This window comes from Camellia sinensis, chromosome 10 (genome assembly GCF_055761805.1).
Source record: "Camellia sinensis isolate YWXY chromosome 10, ASM5576180v1, whole genome shotgun sequence".
Lineage (NCBI taxonomy): Eukaryota > Viridiplantae > Streptophyta > Magnoliopsida > Ericales > Theaceae > Camellia > Camellia sinensis.
In genome coordinates, this window is record NC_138970.1 from 19,221,687 (window position 1) to 19,243,134 (window position 21,448).

The 21,448-nt window shown below is 32.3% G+C and overlaps 1 protein-coding gene across 2 annotated transcripts in view; it reads right to left on the bottom strand.

Moving 5' to 3' along the window:
• Positions 1-12,532: 12,532 nt before the first annotated feature.
• The window catches only part of LOC114293314 (ferredoxin-dependent glutamate synthase, chloroplastic), a 65,533-nt gene continuing 56,617 nt past the window's right edge, over positions 12,533-21,448 (bottom strand). The window contains exons 19-33 of one of the 2 annotated variants that reach the window (XR_014341736.1): positions 21,158-21,355; positions 20,875-20,985; positions 20,368-20,607; positions 20,169-20,267; positions 18,487-18,582; positions 18,192-18,389; positions 17,789-18,085; positions 16,287-16,415; positions 16,082-16,180; positions 15,530-15,672; positions 15,338-15,431; positions 14,814-15,052; positions 14,521-14,599; positions 14,088-14,171; positions 12,533-13,209 (exon numbers count right to left, since the gene is read on the bottom strand). Coding sequence is in view for 1 of the 2 variants with exons in the window: in XM_082890944.1 (XP_082747070.1) it covers positions 13,048-13,209; positions 14,088-14,171; positions 14,521-14,599; positions 14,814-15,052; positions 15,338-15,431; positions 15,530-15,672; positions 16,082-16,180; positions 16,287-16,415; positions 18,011-18,085; positions 18,192-18,389; positions 18,487-18,582; positions 20,169-20,267; positions 20,368-20,607; positions 20,875-20,985; positions 21,158-21,355 (2,046 nt within the window). In the remaining variant the exon portion in view is untranslated. The remainder of the gene's footprint in view (positions 13,210-14,087; positions 14,172-14,520; positions 14,600-14,813; positions 15,053-15,337; positions 15,432-15,529; positions 15,673-16,081; positions 16,181-16,286; positions 16,416-17,788; positions 18,086-18,191; positions 18,390-18,486; positions 18,583-20,168; positions 20,268-20,367; positions 20,608-20,874; positions 20,986-21,157; positions 21,356-21,448) is intronic. The other variant, XM_082890944.1, reaches the window with a different exon arrangement.

The following is a 21,448-nucleotide window of genomic DNA, read 5'->3' on the forward strand; positions in this document are numbered from 1 at the left end:
TACCACGTATGACTGTTATGATTTCTAATCGACTGATATGGCATGAAATATGAGCCACTGGTTGAATAACTGATCTACTGATGCAAATGATTGTTTTAATTACTAAAAGGACATTCATTCTTAACCCCTTTACACAGTTGTTATTCACTGGGCTTTAGCTCACAGTTTATATATGTGTGTAGATGGCCAGGCACCGGACCGAAGCTAGAAGTGTCAAGTTAAGCTCATGTTTTGTCAAGCCAACTATTGTGCCTCACTTCGAGGTTCCGAGTCCGTTCAAGCCAAGGCTGTTTTAGGGTGTTCCAAATTCACCCTTTTGTCTCTGTTATGTAATAAATGTTTCAGACTCTTGATTGTACAGTTATGGTAGAGGAATTGGATCCCTAACCTGTATGTTATGTGTATCCGATATGTATATATGTTTATGGTTATGAATGTGGACTAGTCCATAAAAGTCTTTTCCATCTAGATTTTCACAGCTCATTGGATATCTTTTATTTACTGTTTGGCTTCCGCCATCCCCTTACTCTATATTATTGTCATTACTGTTAAGCAGGCCTTTGGTAATCGCGGATTACTGGCCGGTTACGATGCTAAACCCTTAGGGGCGGGTTTGGGTCGTGACAAAATTCAAAAATGATACATCTATTTCGAAGAGTCTTATATAAATATAAACAAACCCTCTTTTTTCTTATATATATATATATATATAATCGTCTCTCTATTTTTTACATTGATGATGATTGAAAAACAAAAAACAATTACTCTTTCTTATTTTTGTATCTGCCTTTATGTTGATATACATAATATTTATAATTGTTTATCATAGATCAAATCACTATGAGTGATTTTGGTTGAATATTAAAGTTGCATGCATTCGTTCGAATCTAGACAGAAAAAAATGCATGCGTTTTTAAATTAGAGATTTGTGCTACATCTCAAAAATTTGCAGGTTATCTTCATACACTTTCTTTTTGTTTAAATTATATTTTATGAACTATAATATTTTACATGATACTTTAATAACCAAGGTATTAAAAAAGTATTAAATTAAGTAAATCTAAAAAGAAAATAAAAGCATTATTAAAAAAAAACAGTGTCAAAGACAAAAAAACATAAAACCAAAAAAATTCAAAACAAAAGTTTAAAAAAAAAAAAAAAACAAACAAACAAACCAAACCAAGCCAAACCAAACCAAACCAAACACTATGAATTTCTCTTCTTCTTTTTTTCTTTTTTTTTAAAAATTTTCTTTACTAATTTTTAATTTTACATAAATTATTCACAAATTCCTTTCAATTTTTATGTAAATTTAATAATCTAATTAAAAAATGGTACATACACACAAAAATGTAACACTAAATATCACCATTATGAACAACTATTTAATTATAAATAATTAACTTCTCATTGTTACCTGTATTATATTGTTACAAAATATTTTACATATTATTTTTAGGATATCTTATATATGTCAATATTTACATATATAAATGTAAATTTATATATGTTATTATATTTATACACTGTCAATCTGTAATGCTATATTACTACCAGATACTTTAATTTTTTGACATTTATTGCTTTAATAATATAATTATATTTGCTAGGAAAAAACTGCAGAATTGTGTATTGTTCTCCTATCAACTTATATTCAATACATATATATATATGTGTGTGTGTGTGTGTGTGTGTGTTTGTGTGTGTGACATACAAATAAGTGTCAATAACAAACACTTTCAATAACAAATCAAAATTTTGCAAAACACCTCCATCACGATAATAATTGTACTTTTTTTCCTTCACAAAAAAAATCACATTATTAAGGAAAAATGAATTTTGAAATTCATAACAATATGATATCACCTCAAACTCTTAATCATCAAAATATTTTAATTACAATGAGTTATAATGGTGAGCAAGAAGAAAAACAAGAAGATGGTGAAACAAAAATTATAGAAGATCTATTGCAGAATTCTCTCCAAGCAAAGTTAGACGAGTAGCAAGAATTGTCCTATCTGTTGTGAAGTTCAAGAAAAATAATGTACCTTATGCACACATTTTAGTCAAATTATAAGAAAAAAAATCAAATGATGCCCAAACATTATCGCAACAACTCAATGATGCAGAAAGTAAGTATATCAAATAAAAAGTTTCGATTAATTTTTGTCATATGCTGATTATTTACATATGACATAATAAATTATGTAATTTGACAGTTTCACGAAAGTGACCCCACAAGCAGTTATAAGTATGGATCTATAAATATCGTGAAAACAATTATGAAATCCATATATCAATCGAAATATTAAAATATAATATCATTTCATTTTCTTAAAAAAAATTATTCCACATTTTCTACATAAATAAAAATATACTAATAACTAATGTTATATTTTTAATCATACAAAATATTTGTGGTACAGGAAATAAGATTCAACAACTCTTAATGTATAAAAATATATTACATATTGATATTAATTCATTCTTACATCAATAGTATGCAAATAATATATAATAGTGAGTTTAATGAATTTGTATTATGAGATGAACTATTAAACAAATTGATATTAATTCATTCTAACATCAATAGTATACAAATAATATACAATAGTGGGTTCAATGAATTTCTATTATGAGATGAACCATTAAACAAAATTGTGTAATTAATTTCATACCTTCAATTGTATTACATGTACAGATTATGAAAATTTGAAGTGGGAAGTTTATAGAAATTTTTTTTTGTAATATTATATATTTAAAAGACCTGTTTATTACTTATTGGAGAAAATATCATTTCGCCACCCAAACTTTCACGCATTTTTTAATTTGACCCCCATATTTCGATTAATATCAATTTCACACCCAAACTTTCCAAATTTTAATCAATTTGACCCATACCGTCACATTCTGTTTACAATTGGACAAAATATGCTGACGTGGGGGCAAATTGATTTTTAAAGTATAGTTTGGGAGATAAACATTGATTTTTAATTTGGAAGGCAAATTAATTTTTAAGGTATAGTTTGAGGGGTAAAATAAAATTTCAAATGAACATTGTTACCATGTCAGCACATTCTGTCCAATAACAAAATGTGATGATAGGGGCCAAATTGATCAAAATTTTGAAAATTTGGTTGTAAAATTGATATTAATCGAAATCTGGGGGTCAAATTGAAAAACGCATGAAAGTTTGGGGGACAAAATGATATTTCCTCTATTTATTGTTTAAGATAAGATTATGGTCTCAACAATCTAGTTATAAATTAATGTTTATATTTATAAAATTTCTTATTTATCATTTAAATTTTTCAACCGTATATGTATTCATTTATTACTTAGTTATATTTTAATATAAATCAATTTATCCATACAAGTTTACATACTTTGTATACATCAGCTTTGTTAGAGAGCTCCAGTAGAGCTGCTGTAACAGTAGCTCTACTGAGCTAGCACACTTCCCAAAAAAAAAGAGAAAAAAGACAAAACAGAAAGAGGAAGAAGACAAATTAATGCTACTTTAGAGCTCTTTTTTTAGAGCTCTAAAATATTTTTGTTGTATACATATCACATATCAATTTAAAAAATACGTATAATTACAATATTAATAATTGATAAAAAATTACGTGTCACATGAAATAGTTAAACTAAAAATCCATCATAATAGTGATTATATATATGTAGCACACATTTGTTTTCTTCTAACCAAATCAAACATGAAAATAAATATCTTAACAGAATTATTATTCTATTTCAATATTCATTTTAATGAATCAGATATATATATATATTGATATTGTGGAAATTGCTTGTAGCTCACTTTATGTTTGTTTAGTGACGACAAAAAACAAAAAAAAAAAAAAATTTCTCAATCATACATTAAAAATATTGTTGACATTTTTCTGTGTACGTAGAATTCCGCGTGTAAAAATGGAAATGAGGTGGTGGTTGCGTTGCAAATTGCAACGGTGGATGGGGCATTTATGGTTGTCGGTTAGCCTCAGGCTAATATATAAATGAATTCGCTAATTTATAATAAAACATGAAAATAAGTAGACGTATCCAAGTTGTAATATCACAGGATGTACATAAGTGTTGAGATCAAAACTCAAATTAGGTAGAATAATTGATATATAAAGCCAGACTTGTTATAAAAGTTTTTAAGCAACTAATTCGTGTAGACTTTTTTTATATTTTTTTTCTATGATTACAAGATCTATATCTATTACATTATCAATTATAGTGGTTAAAATTTTCGTTATTTCAAAATTCAGCAAGTTAAAACACCTTTTGGTATCAAGCACTTCGAGTGTTTGGGAGCTTAGTTAAGAAAGTGTGTAACTTAACGAAGTCTCTTTGTGGCTTAAAGCATACTCTTAAATGATGGCATGAAAATTTTAATTCTTACATAAGTGAGAATAGTTGTAAAACAATAAATATGATAAATTTATTTATTGTAATTTTTTTTAATAAAAAATTGTAGTTTGTTTATTCTCTATGTGGAAGATTTGCTGATATTTAACTCAAATTTGCTTATTATAAATGAAAAATGCTTGGGAGCACTAAAAGGGGATCACTAAAGGGAGCACTAATGATGTGGCAGTGGGCCCCGCCCACTTTCTATGCCTTGTTTTTATTTTTTTATTATTTTTTTTGTCATTTCCAATGTATATTTAGTAATCATTTTGATGTGAAAAAATTAGGGAAGTTTATTTGGGGGGAAAAAGTGATAATTTTTTTTTTTTTTTTTTTTTTTGGATAAGTTACATCATGATGAGAAATTTTTTAGAAAAATCATCAAATGACTTTTGTTGTGTAGAAAAAACATGCAAGATAATGATGTGATACTCATTTGTGCAATTAAAAATATCTAAATAGATTCATTGTACTATAACCATAGGCTCAAAATTTAGCCAAATCATTACGTGAGAGGGAAATTTGTGTATAAATTGAGTCGAGTTAGGACAAGTCTTCTTTGAAAGTTGGGTCATGCAATGGGCCAAGGAAATATTTTGTATTTCGGCTTTGGGCCGAGGTAGGTACCAAGACGGTTGAATGTATTGCTGGAATTGGGACCTATCTGGGGACAAACCTTGGTCTGACCGATATGATAACAGGGCGATGGGCCGAACTGGGTGTAGCTTGGTAGGATGCCAACTGGTGGCAGGGTCATCACGGCTCGCCCATGTTGAGCACGGAGCCGAAGTAACTTTGTTGACCGCAGTGTCAGTCGAGGTAAAGGGTTCAGCCATCTCAATTGGCTTGCAGTAATGGGAGTGTTTTAAGGATAAGCATTATCATTGGGATTGAGACTTCTAGGAGGACTCTGCTAAGGAGAGTAGAGTCCTGCTAAGATTATGCAAACCATCTCACTTGGTTGGTAGTGAATAGAGTGTTATCAGGATAGGCACTCTTCACTGGAAGTGTGATTCCCAAGAGGACTCTTATAAGAAGAGTTGGAATCCTACTAGGATTGTGCCAGGCAGAATCTATAAAAGCTCATAGCAGGACCTATGTACAGGTATTCCAATTCTTACTCTAGAATACACAAAACTTATTGTCCAGTGGCTGACTTAAGCATCGGAGGGGTTTCCGGCACACACCCGCCGGTTAGCTCACGTTTGTGACTGACTTAAGCATCGGAGGGGTTTCCGGCACACACCCGCCGGTTAGCTCACGTTTGTGTTTTCAGGTGGCAACGAGTGCAAACTTGATCAATAAGATTATACGAGAAGATTATTTTATGCTCGTACATTATGTATAAGATTTTTGTATAATTTTTTTTTATATCTCACCATTCAATGAGGAAAGGAGCTGCCAAATGAAAGAAAAAATAAATACATAGATGTATTAAAGTCAAAAAAGAAGAAAGACAAAGGTGTGTCAAAGTCAAGAAGATAACAATGAAGAAAACAAGCGAAACTATAACCGTTAGGAAAGTAAAATTTTTAATTAAAAAGTCATTATAAATTATTATATTGCACTTTTTATTTTTTTATATATCTATTCATTAAAAATTATAAATTTAACTAAAATAACCAATTCCTATAGACATCTTAATTCGTGGTTAAAGTTTAAAGTACGAAAGGGTTAGTGGGTTGTTCTCTGCTCATCACATGAATAATTCATTAAATCAATTAATGCATATGTATTCTTTTTTTCCCTAGCAAGTCATATGCACAAACGATAGTTATATAATTAACAAATAAATAAAATGGCTAATATTAAGCAATGGGATCCAACTAGCCTATACTAATATGTAAGAAAAATTATATGAAAAAAATTCAAAAACAAATCTTAAGTTTTTAATGTTATCAATTTAAATCTTAATTTTTTGATTTGTTATCAATCTAAATTATTTGTCTATCTTGTAAACATAAATTTCAGAACATGAAACTTCATGTTTCGGATCATCTACCATGTATATCATCAAGAAATCAAGACAAAATGACATACCTGAATCCATTGATGAACGGTTAAACGGAAGCGTCTGATTGTCAATAAAACCTTTAATATTGACTTTGTTAGAGCCTTCTAATCCTTTCCCTTTGGTGCCTTATGTTTCTCCTTGAGAGGATTTAGAAAAACAAACAGTGTTCTTATTTTTTTCTTTTTTACCTGGGAAGGAATAGGGACCATAACCTTTTAAAGGTTATAATTGGTTTTCAAAACTGAAAGGTAATGAAAACTAATAAATTAACCATTATTGGTTTTAAAACTGAAAGGTAATGAAAACCAATAAATTAACCATTATTGGTTTTAAAACTGAAAACCAACTTTAACCAATATGTTTTAATTTCTATTTCTGCCCCTCATAGAAATAGAAATTATACAACTAGTATCTACACATTAGGTCCATAACATATATACCCTTAAGCTTATTAACTAAATTGAATCACTTAAATTGTAGGCTTCTTATAAATGATAACACCACATTTAATTATGTGGTCCCATTGAGACATTATCTAACAATCTCCCACTGGACCACATATGTATCCTGAAAAATGTACTTAACTTTAGTGAGCTCAGAAATTTGTTATCATAACTTGAGGGTATTCAAACAATCTTGTCCATTAACTATAGTAATATAGGATCAAAGCGGTCTTCGTTACATCAATCATAACTCGACCCACCAATGGTCACGTATACTAATACAGCTAAATGACATAGATCAATCATGGATGCGTAGCATGGAAATTACATGTGATGTGATCCATACACGCCTATTTCCAACTGGTCCTACTTAACTTTATTGAGATCAATACTTCACAATACGTAACAGAGCGTAATAAACTGAATATTTCATTTCTGCAGAAATTAATCTAATTACATAGATAAAACTCAAAGCTGACATGAAGCAGTAATATAAATACAAACTCCTACTAAACCAGAATGTTATCAAATAGAACAACACCCATCTGAGCAGTGTGCTCATGAAAAACCTTGGGTGGTAGTCCCTTCGTAAGTGGATCCGCTATCATGGAGTTTGTCCCAATGTGCTCTATGGAAATCTGTCCACTCTGCACTCTTTCTTTTACAACTAGGAACTTGATATCAATATGCTTTGATTTTGTCGAGCTCATGTTGTTACTGGAATATAAAACTGCAGACTTATTGTCACAATATAACTTAAGTGGTCTTGCAGTGCTTATATTCTTCATTCATGGCTTCTATCCACTTATGAGAGTTGGAACTTTCCATGGTTTGACGAAAGTTGATTGGATCATCTTTCGACATTCCATTTTCTACCTCATGTTCCTGGAGATATACAATATAATCATCTGAAAATGCAAATCTCCTTTCTCTGGTGGATCGCCTTAATGGCACAGATTCTTGAGGTTGAGGTTGTAGAGTTTGTTCCTCAGGAACAATTACCTCATCTTGAATAATCTCTAAATAAATTAATTTAATGACAACATCTCAAGATACCTAGCACAACATTAATACCAAGCCTTTGGGTAGTGATATTAACTGTAAGTGGTATTCTTGTTGTAATGATCAAACATTGACAATAAGTTATGTCAAATAACAAATCTATCTTTTGATGGATTTATTATTCACATTAGATTTTCTTGACAATTGGCACATGTTTATCACCACAAAATGTGTGTGTAATTCTGTCAAGTCTTAATCATGTCTTTGGACCGATAAATACCCGCATGAGATACACAGACATGAACTTCAAAACATTCCATATAAAACAATCTAGACAAGAGAGATCACTTTTGTGACATCTTGTTTGAATTGACTTATATTGAGAATGTTAGAAAATTAAATTTCTGTAGACGTTGTATGAAATTACATTAAATTTAAAGATTTCTAAATTTGTGACCTCGTATATTTTATATAATCTGAATCCATTTGAAAAATGAACCGCTCATCCGAATTATGTTCCATTTCCAGAAAACAAAACAGAATTTGCAGCAGAGAAAAACAAACAGAAAAACAAAAAACAGAATCTGATTCCAGGAAACTAAATAGGATGAATAAAAGCATATCTATTCTGATAATACACATGATATAACCGCTCTGATACCACTTGTAAACATAAATTTCAGAACATGAAACTTCATGTTTCGGATCATCTACCATGTATATCATCAAGAAATCAAGACAAAATGACATACCTGAATCCATTGATGAACGGTTAAACGGAAGCGTCTGATTGTCAATAAAACCTTTGATATTGACTTTGTTAGAACCTTCTAATCCTTTCCCTTTGGTGCCTTATGTTTCTCCTTGAGAGGATTTAGAAAAACAAACAGTGTTCTTATTTTTTTCTTTTTTACCTGGAAATGAATAGGGACCATAACCTTTTAAAGGTTGTAATTGGTTTTCAAAACTGAAAGGTAATGAAAACCAATAAATTAACCATTATTGGTTTTAAAACTGAAAGGTAATGAAAACCAATAAATTAACCATTATTGGTTTTAAAACTGAAAGGTAATGAAAACCAATAAATTAACTATTATTGGTTTTAAAACTGAAAACCAACTTTAACCAATATGTTTTAATTTCTATTTCTGCCCCTCATAGAAATAGAAATTATACAACTAGTATCTACACATTAGGTCCATAACACATATACCCTTAAGCCTATTAACTAAATTGAATCACTAAAATTGTAGGCTTCTTATAAATGATAACACCACATTTAATTATGTGGTCCCATTGAGACATTATCTAACATATCTCCATTAAGTAAAACTTATATAAAAAAATAATATTTTAGTCATTAAACTCAATATACATCAAATGTCTAAAATATTATTTTTCATTGAGTTTAATAACTAAGAAAATTTTCTTCCATTGATTTTAGTTAACGAAAATAGGTAAATGATTTAAATTGAAAACAAAAAAAAAAATTAGAATTTAAATTGACAAAATTAAAAATATAGAGGATTTTTTTACAAGGTTAAACCCTTAATATATAGGGAATTTTTTTTTAAGGTCTCTCGTATTAAGATTTTATAACATAAAAGACATCTAATATTTTCATAATGTCTAAGATCCCTCACACATTGATCTAGAGAAATTTCAATCTAGAGAAATTCTCTGAACTTTCCAGAGAAATTCTCTCCAAATTTCGTTGGATTTTCTCTGGATTTCCCTTGCCCATTTTATTGTCAATAAGCAACATTTTAATAGATTTGAAAAACTACTTGCCAAGCTTAACATGTAAGGTTAGAATTGAATGGCTCATTATGGTATGACAGAGGCAGCTACCAATGACAATCAACCACATATAAAAGACAAATGCATATGCAAAAAGATTAGATATGGAAAAGTCTTAGGTCAGCTAGAAACATGTTCTTTGCATTGGACTCTATTAAGAGACATTTAATTCTGATGCCTTAAATACATTACTGCCACACACTGTTTACCAATAATAGTTTTATCATATCCAGAGAAATTCTCTCTAAATTTTTCTAGACTTCCAACTCTCTAGAGAAATTCTCTCCAAATTTCTCTGAACTTTCTCTGGACTTTCAACTCTCTAGAGAAATTCTCTCTAAATTTCTCTAGACTTTCTTTGGATTTTTCCATTCTCTAGAGAAATTCTCCAAATATTTCTAGACTTTCTCTAGATTTCCCACTCTGCAGAGAAATTTTAGACTTCCAACTCTCCAAAAAAATTCTCTCCAAATTTCTCTGGACTTTCTCTGAATTTTCCTTGCCCATTTTATTGTCATAAGCAACATTTTGATATATTTTGAAAAACTAGAACCTGATTTTGCACTTGCCAAGCTTAACATGTAAGTTTAGAATTGAATGGCTCATTACGGTATAATAGAGGCAGCTACCAATGACAATCAACCACATATAAAAGGCAAATGCATATGCAAAAAGATTAGATATGGAAAAGCCTTGGGTCAACTAGAAACATGTTCATTGCATTGGACTCTATTAAGGGACATTTAATTTTGATGCCTTAAATATTTTACTGCTACACACTATTCACCAGTAACAGTTTATACTACTATTTTAAGATCATCCCATTCACCACTATTGCTTTTACCATATCCAGAGAAATTCTCTCTAAATTTTTTTGGACTTCCAACTCTCCAAAGAAATTCTCTCCAAATTTCTCTGGACTTTCCAACTCTCCAGAGAAATTCTCTCTAAATTTCTCTGGACTTTCTAGATTTCCCACTATCCAGAGAAATTCTCTCCAAATTTCTCTGGACTTCTAACTCCCCAAAGAAATTCTCTCTAAATTTCTCTAGACTTTCTAGATTTCTCACTCTCTAGAGAAATTCTCTCTAAATTTCTCTAGATTCCCACTCTCCATTGGCATCGAACTTGAGCAATGGGCAAAGAGATTTCTTGAGTGGTGCCTGAGCAAAAGTAAGTTCAAACAAGAACCAAATGGGTGGTTCAGTAGTAGAATTATCAAAAGCTAACAAGGACATAAAACAAAATTCTAATCAATTCCTCATAAAATTCAGTGTATTGAACTCTAAAAAAGTGTTAGTTATCTTTATGAACATAGAAGAGTACCTGGAAATCAGTTTGAATACTGATAATTAGGGTTCAATGATTGATAGTCAAAGAGGTTTCTTGAGTAGTGCCTGAGCAGACGATGAGTAGCTCTACAAAGTCCTAATCTCACGCTCCACCGTAATCTCTCTCTCTCTCTCTCTATATATATATATATATATATACACACACATACATATATTCTAGGGTTTGCTAATGTTGTATATCAACGATGCGTTCCAAGTTCTTATGGAAATTCATAAATTCATTACTTCGCCTTCAAGACTCTGCTGGTAACAAAATTTCTCTATGATATACGGGTGTGGGATTGAGGGACTTTAGACATCATACAATAATATTGTGGGTCTCTTCCATTACTAAAAATGTGAGAGGGACCTTAGACTAATTTTTCCTAATATATATATATATTGTAATTTTCCCTAACATATAAGTAATTTAATTCTCTTATTATTTAAATAAATAATAAATCATCTTAAAAATCAGATTTGAGATCGTTTATTTACTTAACGAACCGAATTCCTGACTAGCCGAAACTTGTCAAATAATTCAATCATTTATAATCCTGTACAGCCCTATCCTATAGTAACCTGACACTGTTTTATTATGAAAAGACAAATATATCTCAAAATAAAGATATAAAATAGAAAGGAAAAGAAAAACAAACAAAATAAAAAGCTACGCAGCTTCACTGATTTTCCACACCATTTTCTCTCTAGAATCAATGTTAGTGAATTCAATTTATTATTTAAATATATTATTTAGAAAAAATAATTGAAAACTTTATTTTCTCAAAAATTAATATTACAATCATCCCAATTAGTTAAACATTTCTCTCCAACTTTTATTAATAAGAGAAGTAAAATATGTTTTTTTTTATTAGCTAAAATCTCTTAATAAAATTTCACTGTGATCATAATAGAGAAATTTCAAAATTTCTTTGAGAAATTTCTCTGTAAAAATATTGAAGAATCCTAACTACTATGAAAATATTGTATGTTTTCTTTTGTCTTTTTATCTTGTAAAATATTAATATCAGAGATCTTAAAAAAAAAAAAAAATTCCTTTTATCAATTATCATCAATAAATAGTAAATACTATTTAATAATTTATGTTATCTTCTACTTTGCTAGCTTCTTTAAAATGTGCTCAAGGAATGTGACTTTTGAAAAAAGGTCTTTACATTTGTTTCACCAAACACCAAAAATTTCCATAAAAGGCCTTCTATTGCCAGAAAGCACTTTGAAAAGTGCTGCCAAACGCTACCCAAATATATCTTCTTGTTTTTTAATGATTTTAAAATTCTTTAACGTACATTAGTCTTATTAATAATCTTTCACCTTATTGTGTATTTATTGAAAGTAAAATCTAACAGTTCTCTATTAAAGAATTGGGCAACGTTGTTTATTTTCTTGGCATCTCAGTCCATCATACATTTACTCACTCTTTCCTTTCTCAGGAAAAACATGCCGAAAATCCTTGTATAGGGCAGGCATAAGAGGATTTACAAATTGCAAACAATACTAACCTCATGTGAAAGTAAAATTTTCCAGAGTAACTTGTTATATGTATATATAACAATTATGATACACAAATTACAACACAGTTCACCCAAGTGCAAGACTCGCACAAACAGAGACAGGGAAAGAAAATTAGAGATCAAGATCGAGGCTTTCAGATTTGGCTATGCTCATCCTGAATAAAAGTAGAAAAATTTAAGAAAATACCATACAAACAAGCCATGAAAATGTATTACAAAACAAAAAAACCTCTTCAGGCCTAAAAATTGACAATATCACAGCTACCTAGAATTTACAGTTTTCCACACCATCGCTATACAGGACACTTGATTGCTTTTCAATGAAGTGATCAAAGTCTCAGTCACCAAGTAATAAGATGATTACGAAATTTCAGTCACCTGCAAACCGCTCCAATTAATGAGTAAGATTTTCCATCATAGAAACTATCCCTGCTCTGGCCATGATCGATGTGGTTGAAACTTCGTAGTTATATATAACTGCACTTTGTGTATTGTGTGGTGCTGTTCTTCTATGCAGACTGCAAAGTCACCGTCCCAGAAGTAGTTTTCTCATACTCTGCACAAGCCTCGGGGGTGTCTTCTTCACTAGGTGGAACCAACTGCCAGAATAGCGGTAGATATTTGTCCCACTCCTTCAAAATAGAAGAGCCTATGCCACTCCCAGTTTTTTCCTTCATCAAAAGCAAAACAAGCCGTTCATTGAACTAAGAAACGAATACACATACCAAATGCTTCTTTCTACACTAACATATATAAAATCTTAAAATCCGAGGGAGCCACACAAAAAAATATCGACGCAAAGGCAATCTAGAACTCTACTCATTGCAGGCAATAGGCATAAGATTGGAACTTGGTAAAAGAACACAAGATTACAAGATCATGGCAAATATTTTCCAAAAAACTAAAGGAGAACTTACGTGTAGGTCCTAATATGTGGACTTATAGTTCAATGGGTCCTATGATAATTAAAGGTGTTTTTCATCAAATACTATTAAAAAATGTCGCTAATTGTTAATTTTCAGCGACAGTTTGAAAATTGTCACAAAAAATGCCAGTAATTATAAGTTTAAGCAACAATTTTAAAAAATCATCACAAAAAGTCGCTAATTTTCAAATTTTAACGATAGTTTGAAAAATTCGTCACAAAAAAAATCCGTAATTGTAAGTTTCAGCGACAATTTATAAAAACCGTGACAAAAAAGTCACTAATTGTCAATTTTTAGCAACACGCAAAAAATTGTCACAATTATTTTTAGCGACGATTTTACTAGGATTTATTTTCAATAAGAGTTGATGAGAATTAAGTCTAACTATTAGGACCAATTGGTGGTTTATCCAAAACAAACTAAAAAGCTCTGACACCTAACAAGAATTTCATAAATAATTTAGCAATTAAACTTGCATTTTTTACTTTTGAATACCTAGTAACTTACAGAAAACAATGTAAAAGGCATTTTATGGAGAATTTGAATGTGTTACAAGGCATGTAATTGCATTTTGGTGTTGTGTACGTGTGGTCATGATCGTGCAGTTTGTTTAGCACACTTACAACATGGGCTTCGATCAGGCACTTTAGCTGCATCTGCCCCACAGGGGCAACCACTCTCTGGATCTTTACAATTTCCTTATTTACCTGGTCCACAATTATACAAGCCATGACTAGAGAATCAACAGACTAAAAACTAATATTACTTGGTGGAAAATAAAGCAGTGAGGACAAAGCAAGTGCTCAAACTAGTTGTACAAAAATCAAGATTTTGTATACTAGCTTCTGTTTCATGCGTAATTATTAAGTAGTCCAGGAGCACCATGTGGAATTGCCTATGTGGTGCTCCAAACCAATCACATGTTGACCCACTTAGTGTGGATTGTGGTTTTTCTTTTGACAGAAGTACCAAATAAACAATACCATGTGGTTACTCCAGGAGTATTTAATAAGTTTCCACTGTTTCATAGGGGTGAGAAAGGTATTTGACACAAACCTTCTGGATAAGAGTATCATTGTCATCAAGAATGTATGCCAAACCTCCAGTCATACCAGCAGCAACATTTCTACCCACTCTGCAAAAAGAACATTGAATATGCATGTCAATTAATAGGAAAATTCTGAATACAGAAATCGATCACAGAACATGACACAATTCTCACATGAGGTGGATCCCACCTTTTTGTGGGTCTCACAACCATGTGAGAGAGTTGCGTCCAGTTCTGTGATTGGTTTCTGTGGAAGTAGAAGAACAGCAAGTAATATGGCAGATGAGGAGACAATACTTACTTTCCAAGAACAACCACACAACCCCCTGTCATGTATTCACAACAATGGTCGCCGGTACCTTCCACTACAGCTTCAGCAAGTGAGTTTCTCACTGCAAAACGCTCCCCGGCTTTCCCTCTGACAAAGACTTGGCCACCTGTTGCCCCATATAAGCAGGTGTTTCCCACTATAGTGGCTTCCTCAGGGCAGAACCCAGTATTCTCAACGGGAGTTACAACCAATTCCCCTCCAGCCATACCCTGGAAATTAACTGCTAGTGTCAGATTTTACAAAATGATTTTTTTCTTTTAACAAAATGATATAGAAGGTGGAAAAGGTAATGACCGTTCAAACCTAAAGAAATCAAACTCCACTAAAATGGTAAGGTAGCTTGACCGAAAATAACCAAATTTACACTTCATTAGCATAAATGTATAGTTGTATCAATATGAACTAGTTGAATTGAACTTGATTGATTGATCATTTTCATACTACAATACAGTGTCAACCCAACAACACTCCACTTTTGAGTGAAATAAGATTACCTTTCCCACATAGTCATTAGCTTCTCCCACCAGCCGAATGTTCATTCCAGGTGTCAGAAAACAAGCAAATGACTGTCCAGCACTCCCTAAGAATCTAATACATAAGAGAATTTCTGATTATTAATGGGATTGCACTAAACTGAACAGACAATGCCAATCCCACACACCGAATACCACAAAGCAAAAACCTACGTTATATTCAGCTGCCCAGCAAAACCAGTGTCACCGTATTTCTTTGCAACTACACCTGCTATACGCCCACAAACTGCACGGTCCACATTGTATATCCTTATGCTTTTATTGACAACTTTCTCATTCTCAATTGCATCTGATATCTGCATGAAAAATGAAAATTTCCTTAGATTGTGACCAGTGACCACAATAAGCAAAATAGAATAATGATGCTAAAAGAAACTAACAAAACAAGAAACTACTTTGGAAGCAAAACTCTCAAAAACAACTTTCAAGAACTATTGCCACCAACAATTACTTATACATTCAACTCTTAAAAATTAATCTTAGTCATTAAAAAAATTCAACAACCACGCTATCACGGTGATAGAACTTCACATCAAGCTTTTCAGTTAGAAGTTCCAGTTGCACACATGCTTATTAGTTGGTAGAATTAGTTTTTTTAGCAATGGCCCTGTAATTCAAAAGGAAAAAAAAAAAATTTGATTGAAAGCGCAGAAATTCTTTTATGTTCATTGCTCAATTACAAACTGTAATCAAATAATTGTTTACCTCTGGATCTGAGAGTACAATATCATCCAAAACGGGGCCATTACTATGAACATCCTGAAGCCTGATTCGAGTACTGCTCCACTTTGGTAATCCAACACACTGTCAAAAAATGAAATGTAAAAAGGAATATTTTATATACATAATAAGGCAAGAACAAGTGAATGTTGAGATGATAGGGAAAACACACAGCTTTCTGGATACATACAGAGAGAATATAACTGAGATCAAGATGCTGTGTTTTCATCAACGATACATCTCGTGGTCCTAGTAGATCTGTTCGGCCAATTATGTCATCCAGCTTCTCATAGCCCAGTTGTGCCAAGATGCCCCGTACCTGACCCAAAAACATATCGATGACCATTGGTGAATAGATAGTGGACAGAGAAAAACTAAAGATATCAAAATTTGTGGAGAGAATAACACGCGGCACACCTACAGGCCTAGACAGATTCACAAAAATAGAGTGGAAAATTGAGCCAAGAACAGAATTGGCTTATGATGCTCTTTTTTTTTTGGGGTGAATTAATTGATCTTAGGATTTGACACAATCATAATCAAAATTTGAATTTTATTATCAATTATGAAAAAATTGGATTCACTTAATTAAGAATGAAGATCAAATTGTTTGCGGTCCACATTTCAAAATTCAAAATCTTACATGCTTGGAATTTTTAAGATAGCTGATCCTCTGTAATACAAAAAACAACACGTCCCCCAAAGTTTAGCACTTCTGTTCTCATCCTCACAGTACCTTACAAACTTATATTCGCCCTTTCCACAAAAGCAACTTTTTTCCCTAAATTCCACCAACTGCATAATGCAATATGGGAAACTTGAAAGTAATTTCAAACCCATCTATATTTGTATTAATTCTAGTTTTCCAGTACCCTCGAACCTCATCTGGTTAGATTTCTTTCTCCAGCCCCCATTGTTTATGCGGTGATCCTTATTACAAATAGTGGATTTGATCCTTATTGTTTCCATTGTACTGTCTAGCTTTAGCAGGTGAGGAATCTTTGTTTTTATTATTATTATTTTTTTTTTAATGTACATATAACATTGAAACATCCAATTTAAATCACCATCAAACTCTCTCTTTTTTCGCTTTTTTCCCAATCTTAGCCCCAATCCCATTTTAGAAAGAATTTCATGAACCTTGAGTGGAGATGAACAAATTTTGATTTGCTGCAATGCCAAGAGTTTCTTTATTGGATGAGTACTGCGATATGGTCTATCACCAGCAATGAGTTTTTATTCAGTGCCATGTTGTGTATTTGAATAAAAGACAGGTCCATATTTAATCAGGAATCTAGTGTCAAAATATAAGACACATGTAGAAAGTTCACCCAATTATACATGACATTATTGACAACACAGTTTGGAATTTATCAAATCATTTCATAATCCAAACATCATCCCAAATTTCAAATTCTACATTAGGTAAATTTTCAATGAACTCAAACAAAAATTATTATTACTTCAATTTTATTCTGGTAGAACTAGAACTAAAATGCAACCAAAAACTCAAATTCCAATTCCATGGACCATTTATAGAACCTAGTAATGTCACAAATTGAACATAACTCAAGAATTTGGTTATATAAATCAAGTGAACAGTCAATTGACATAAAATAAAACTAGGAAGGTGCCATCTGTTATGCACATTGTTCATGAAATGTTTTTCAAGTGCAGCTATACCCCCATTACCTCTGCCGCTTTTTTTTATCACACATTATAAGAGATTTTTCCAAGTGGCAGCATTTGGCTTTTAGCCTCCTGTCAGACCATAATTTCTCCCATGCCAAACTGCTGGTCAGACAACCTCCAGTGTTGTTTTATATAACATAATAGATGAAAAGGTCAAACTGGAGACTCTAGGCATGGAAGCGCTAAATCCATCAAACATCCAAAAAGACAGCATATAGTTACCTCTTCAGCAACATATAGAAAGAAGTTTACAAGATCGCCAGGCAAGCCAGGGAAACGAGCTCGTAGTTCTTCCCTCTGAAATATGCAATTAGTCATTAGACAAGGGAAATGAGCAGACATCCAGGTATCTTAGAAAGAGCGTAGGAATTTGGACACAATATATTGTTGTAAACCTTAATACCTGACTGGCAACACCAACTGGACAATTATTTGTGTGACAGATGCGAGCCATAACACATCCAGTAGCAATCATTGCTACAGAACCAAACCCATACTCATCAGCACCCATTGCTGCAGCCATTAGGACATCAAAACCACTTTTGAAGCCTCCGTCAACTCTAAGAATGACCCTCTCTCTCAGTCCATTTTCAATGAGTGTCTGTACAGAAGTCATCTCTAAACATTTAGAACCTGAAGTAATTCAGGAGAAATAAAAGGAAGAAATCTGAACCATTTATTTAATGTTGTAAGCAAACCTGATGCGTTTCTGTAAGCCCAAGTTCCCAAGGACCACCAGCATGCTTGATGGAACTTATAGGGCTGGCTCCGGTTCCCCCATCATGCCCTGATATCTGCAAACCAAATTACATGTATCAGTCAATTGATAATATTCCTACCTTCTCTAATACATCACAGAATTTTGGTTACTGTGTTGGAATGAGAGCAAAAAATGTTACTTTTACAAGATGTGTTCTCGTATGTCCAACTGATACTATATATAGTTATGAAGAAGTTATGTAGATGACAGTATCTAATAAACAAAACTTTTCGAGTTTAATTGGTTCAAAAGCTGCACATGTTCTAATTATGTGAAGTCATTAACAAATGAAAATGAAGTTCCAAAGAAAAAAAAAAGAACTACATGTTTAGAGCGCAATTACCAAGTAAAGGCAAAGCCTATGATGTATCAAGTTTGAGTTGAAAAGTTTACCCTCTAATGTCGAGTTCACATTGAGATCAAGTTATCTCTACCAACCATCAAATATTCCCATTTTCTGCTTTGATTGGTAAGATTTACACTATATAAAAATCTTGAGACCTAAGTAGCCTTGTAGTTAATCAAATAAATCCAAATTTGCAACCGCCTAAGAAAAGGTAAATCACCTTACTAGCACAACTACAAATATTAAAGAAACAAACTTATAATATTATGCACAACTAAGAAAACACGGGCACGGGCACAGGTTACATGGGACACAATGAATTTCAAAAAATAAGGATACGGACACAATGAGCATACAGCATTATATATTTTTATTTTCTATGTATATCAACATAAAATCCAAAAATAATAGAAATTAACACCAGTTCAACGAGAAAAATAATGAAATGCATTTAAGTTCCATAATATATGGATCATCCATAAAAATGCATAAATCATAAGTCAAAGAAGATATCATCTAATACATCAAAGAAAAATTGATGACCTAATGGTTGGCTAACGAAGGGGGTGTTTGTTATGCGATTTACACCACAGGGGGTGGGATGTATTTTCTAGAACATTGAGAAAGTTAAATGTATTTTGTCAAGGGGTGGGGCGTGTTTGTAATTTACACAAAAATTAACTTTGTGAAAAAGCTTTAGCAAAAGGTGGTTTATGATTCTATTGAATTCCTTACAGCCACCTGACATTGCATTTGCTCTGGCACAAATTGCTAAGCACAGAAACAATTTATCCAAAAACTTTGTGACTTTTATATTCCATTTTTATGGATTTTTTTTTTAAAATTATGTAGCAACAAGAATCCATTGAAACAATTTGCCTAATTACAGACATTGATGCGTATCATTATGTTCTCAACCAAAAAAATATATATTATGTTCGTAAGAAACTCATGCAGTAACAATGTGAAAGAGAGTTATTCATCCTCTGCCAGTCAACCATTTGTCTTTTTCTATTTTTTTTTCTTTCTTTTTTTCGAACAAACATGGTGTCCAGGCCTCATAGAGGACATGCCCAACGCATGGCACACGCAGATCCCCCCATCGTACACACAAACCATGGAATTATTTTAACCAAATAATTTTCTTGTACTTCTGAAAGTTCATCATTACCTGAAAGTTAACAATATTGACAAATCTGTTAAAAAAATGTACATGGGAAAATTTTCAAAAATTTTAATTGCATTACTTCTAGATGACAAGCCGCTCATAATACCTGTATAACATCAGCGTTACCCTTTGCAACCCCAGAAGCAACAGTACCTATTCCAGCTTCTGCCACTAGCTTTACAGATACCTTGGCCTTAGGGTTGACCTGTCCATTGATCAGAACATAGAGATCATTACTATCATGGTTTCTAGAATCACATTTCTAATTATGATAATAATCAGATCCAATATGACAGAATTTTCACCTGATGGAGGTCAAAAATCAGTTGGGCAAGATCCTCGATAGAATAAATATCATGATGTGGAGGTGGGGATATAAGGGGAACCCCAGGCTTAGAATTTCTTAATCTTGCAATATATGCACTAACTTTTTTCCCAGGCAACTGTCCGCCTTCACCAGGCTTTGCACCTTGGGCAATTTTGATCTCCAATTGATCAGCATTGACCAAGAATGTTGGAGTGACACCAAAACGTCCTGAAGCAACCTGAAGAAGATGCAACAATTATTTTGTGAAGTATTATTGGTGTACTAAAAGCATAACAGAAGATGCACCCTATCTGGGTATTTTAAAGACAGAGTAATGTCCTATGATGGAAACATCATTACTTTTCGCAATGCACTTTCTGTCCGTTTTTAATTCTATATATATATATACACACATCTAAACAAGCACAGTAACAAAATTCTAAAACAATGGATGTTAGAACGCATAATGAAGTTGACCAAAAAGAAAATATTAAACACTTTTGACCTGCTTGATAGCACTTGTAGCAGTATCCCCGTTTTGAAGACCTTTGAGATGAGGCAGTGTTGGAGAGTAGCCATCAACAACATCAGTAAGTGGGCTCCACCGAATTGGGTCCTGGATTAAAATAAATATTGCATATAACATAACACCCATATACAGTTCATGGTGGAAGGAATAAATCTAAGAGTGGATAAAAAAAAAAAAAAAACTTCTCGAGTTGGAAGGATGAAAAAAAAGAGACGGAATATGATTGTGCAATGCGCTTAAAATAAGTACTGAATACTACCTCACCACCTTCTCCTGAATTAGACTTTCCACCCAATCTATTCATTGCAATAGCAATTGCTTCATGAGTTTCCCTAGATATAGCTCCAAGTGACATGCCACCAGTGCAAAACCGTTGAACAATAGATACAGCAGGTTCAACCTTTCCAACTGGAATTGGGGCACGATCACTTCTAAACTCAAGAAGATCACGAAGAACCTACATTGAAAAAGAACAAAATAAATGTTGCATGAGATTCTTTCCAAAATATTGGTTTTTAATTATCTAAGAAAAATCAGAAAGGTCACACAA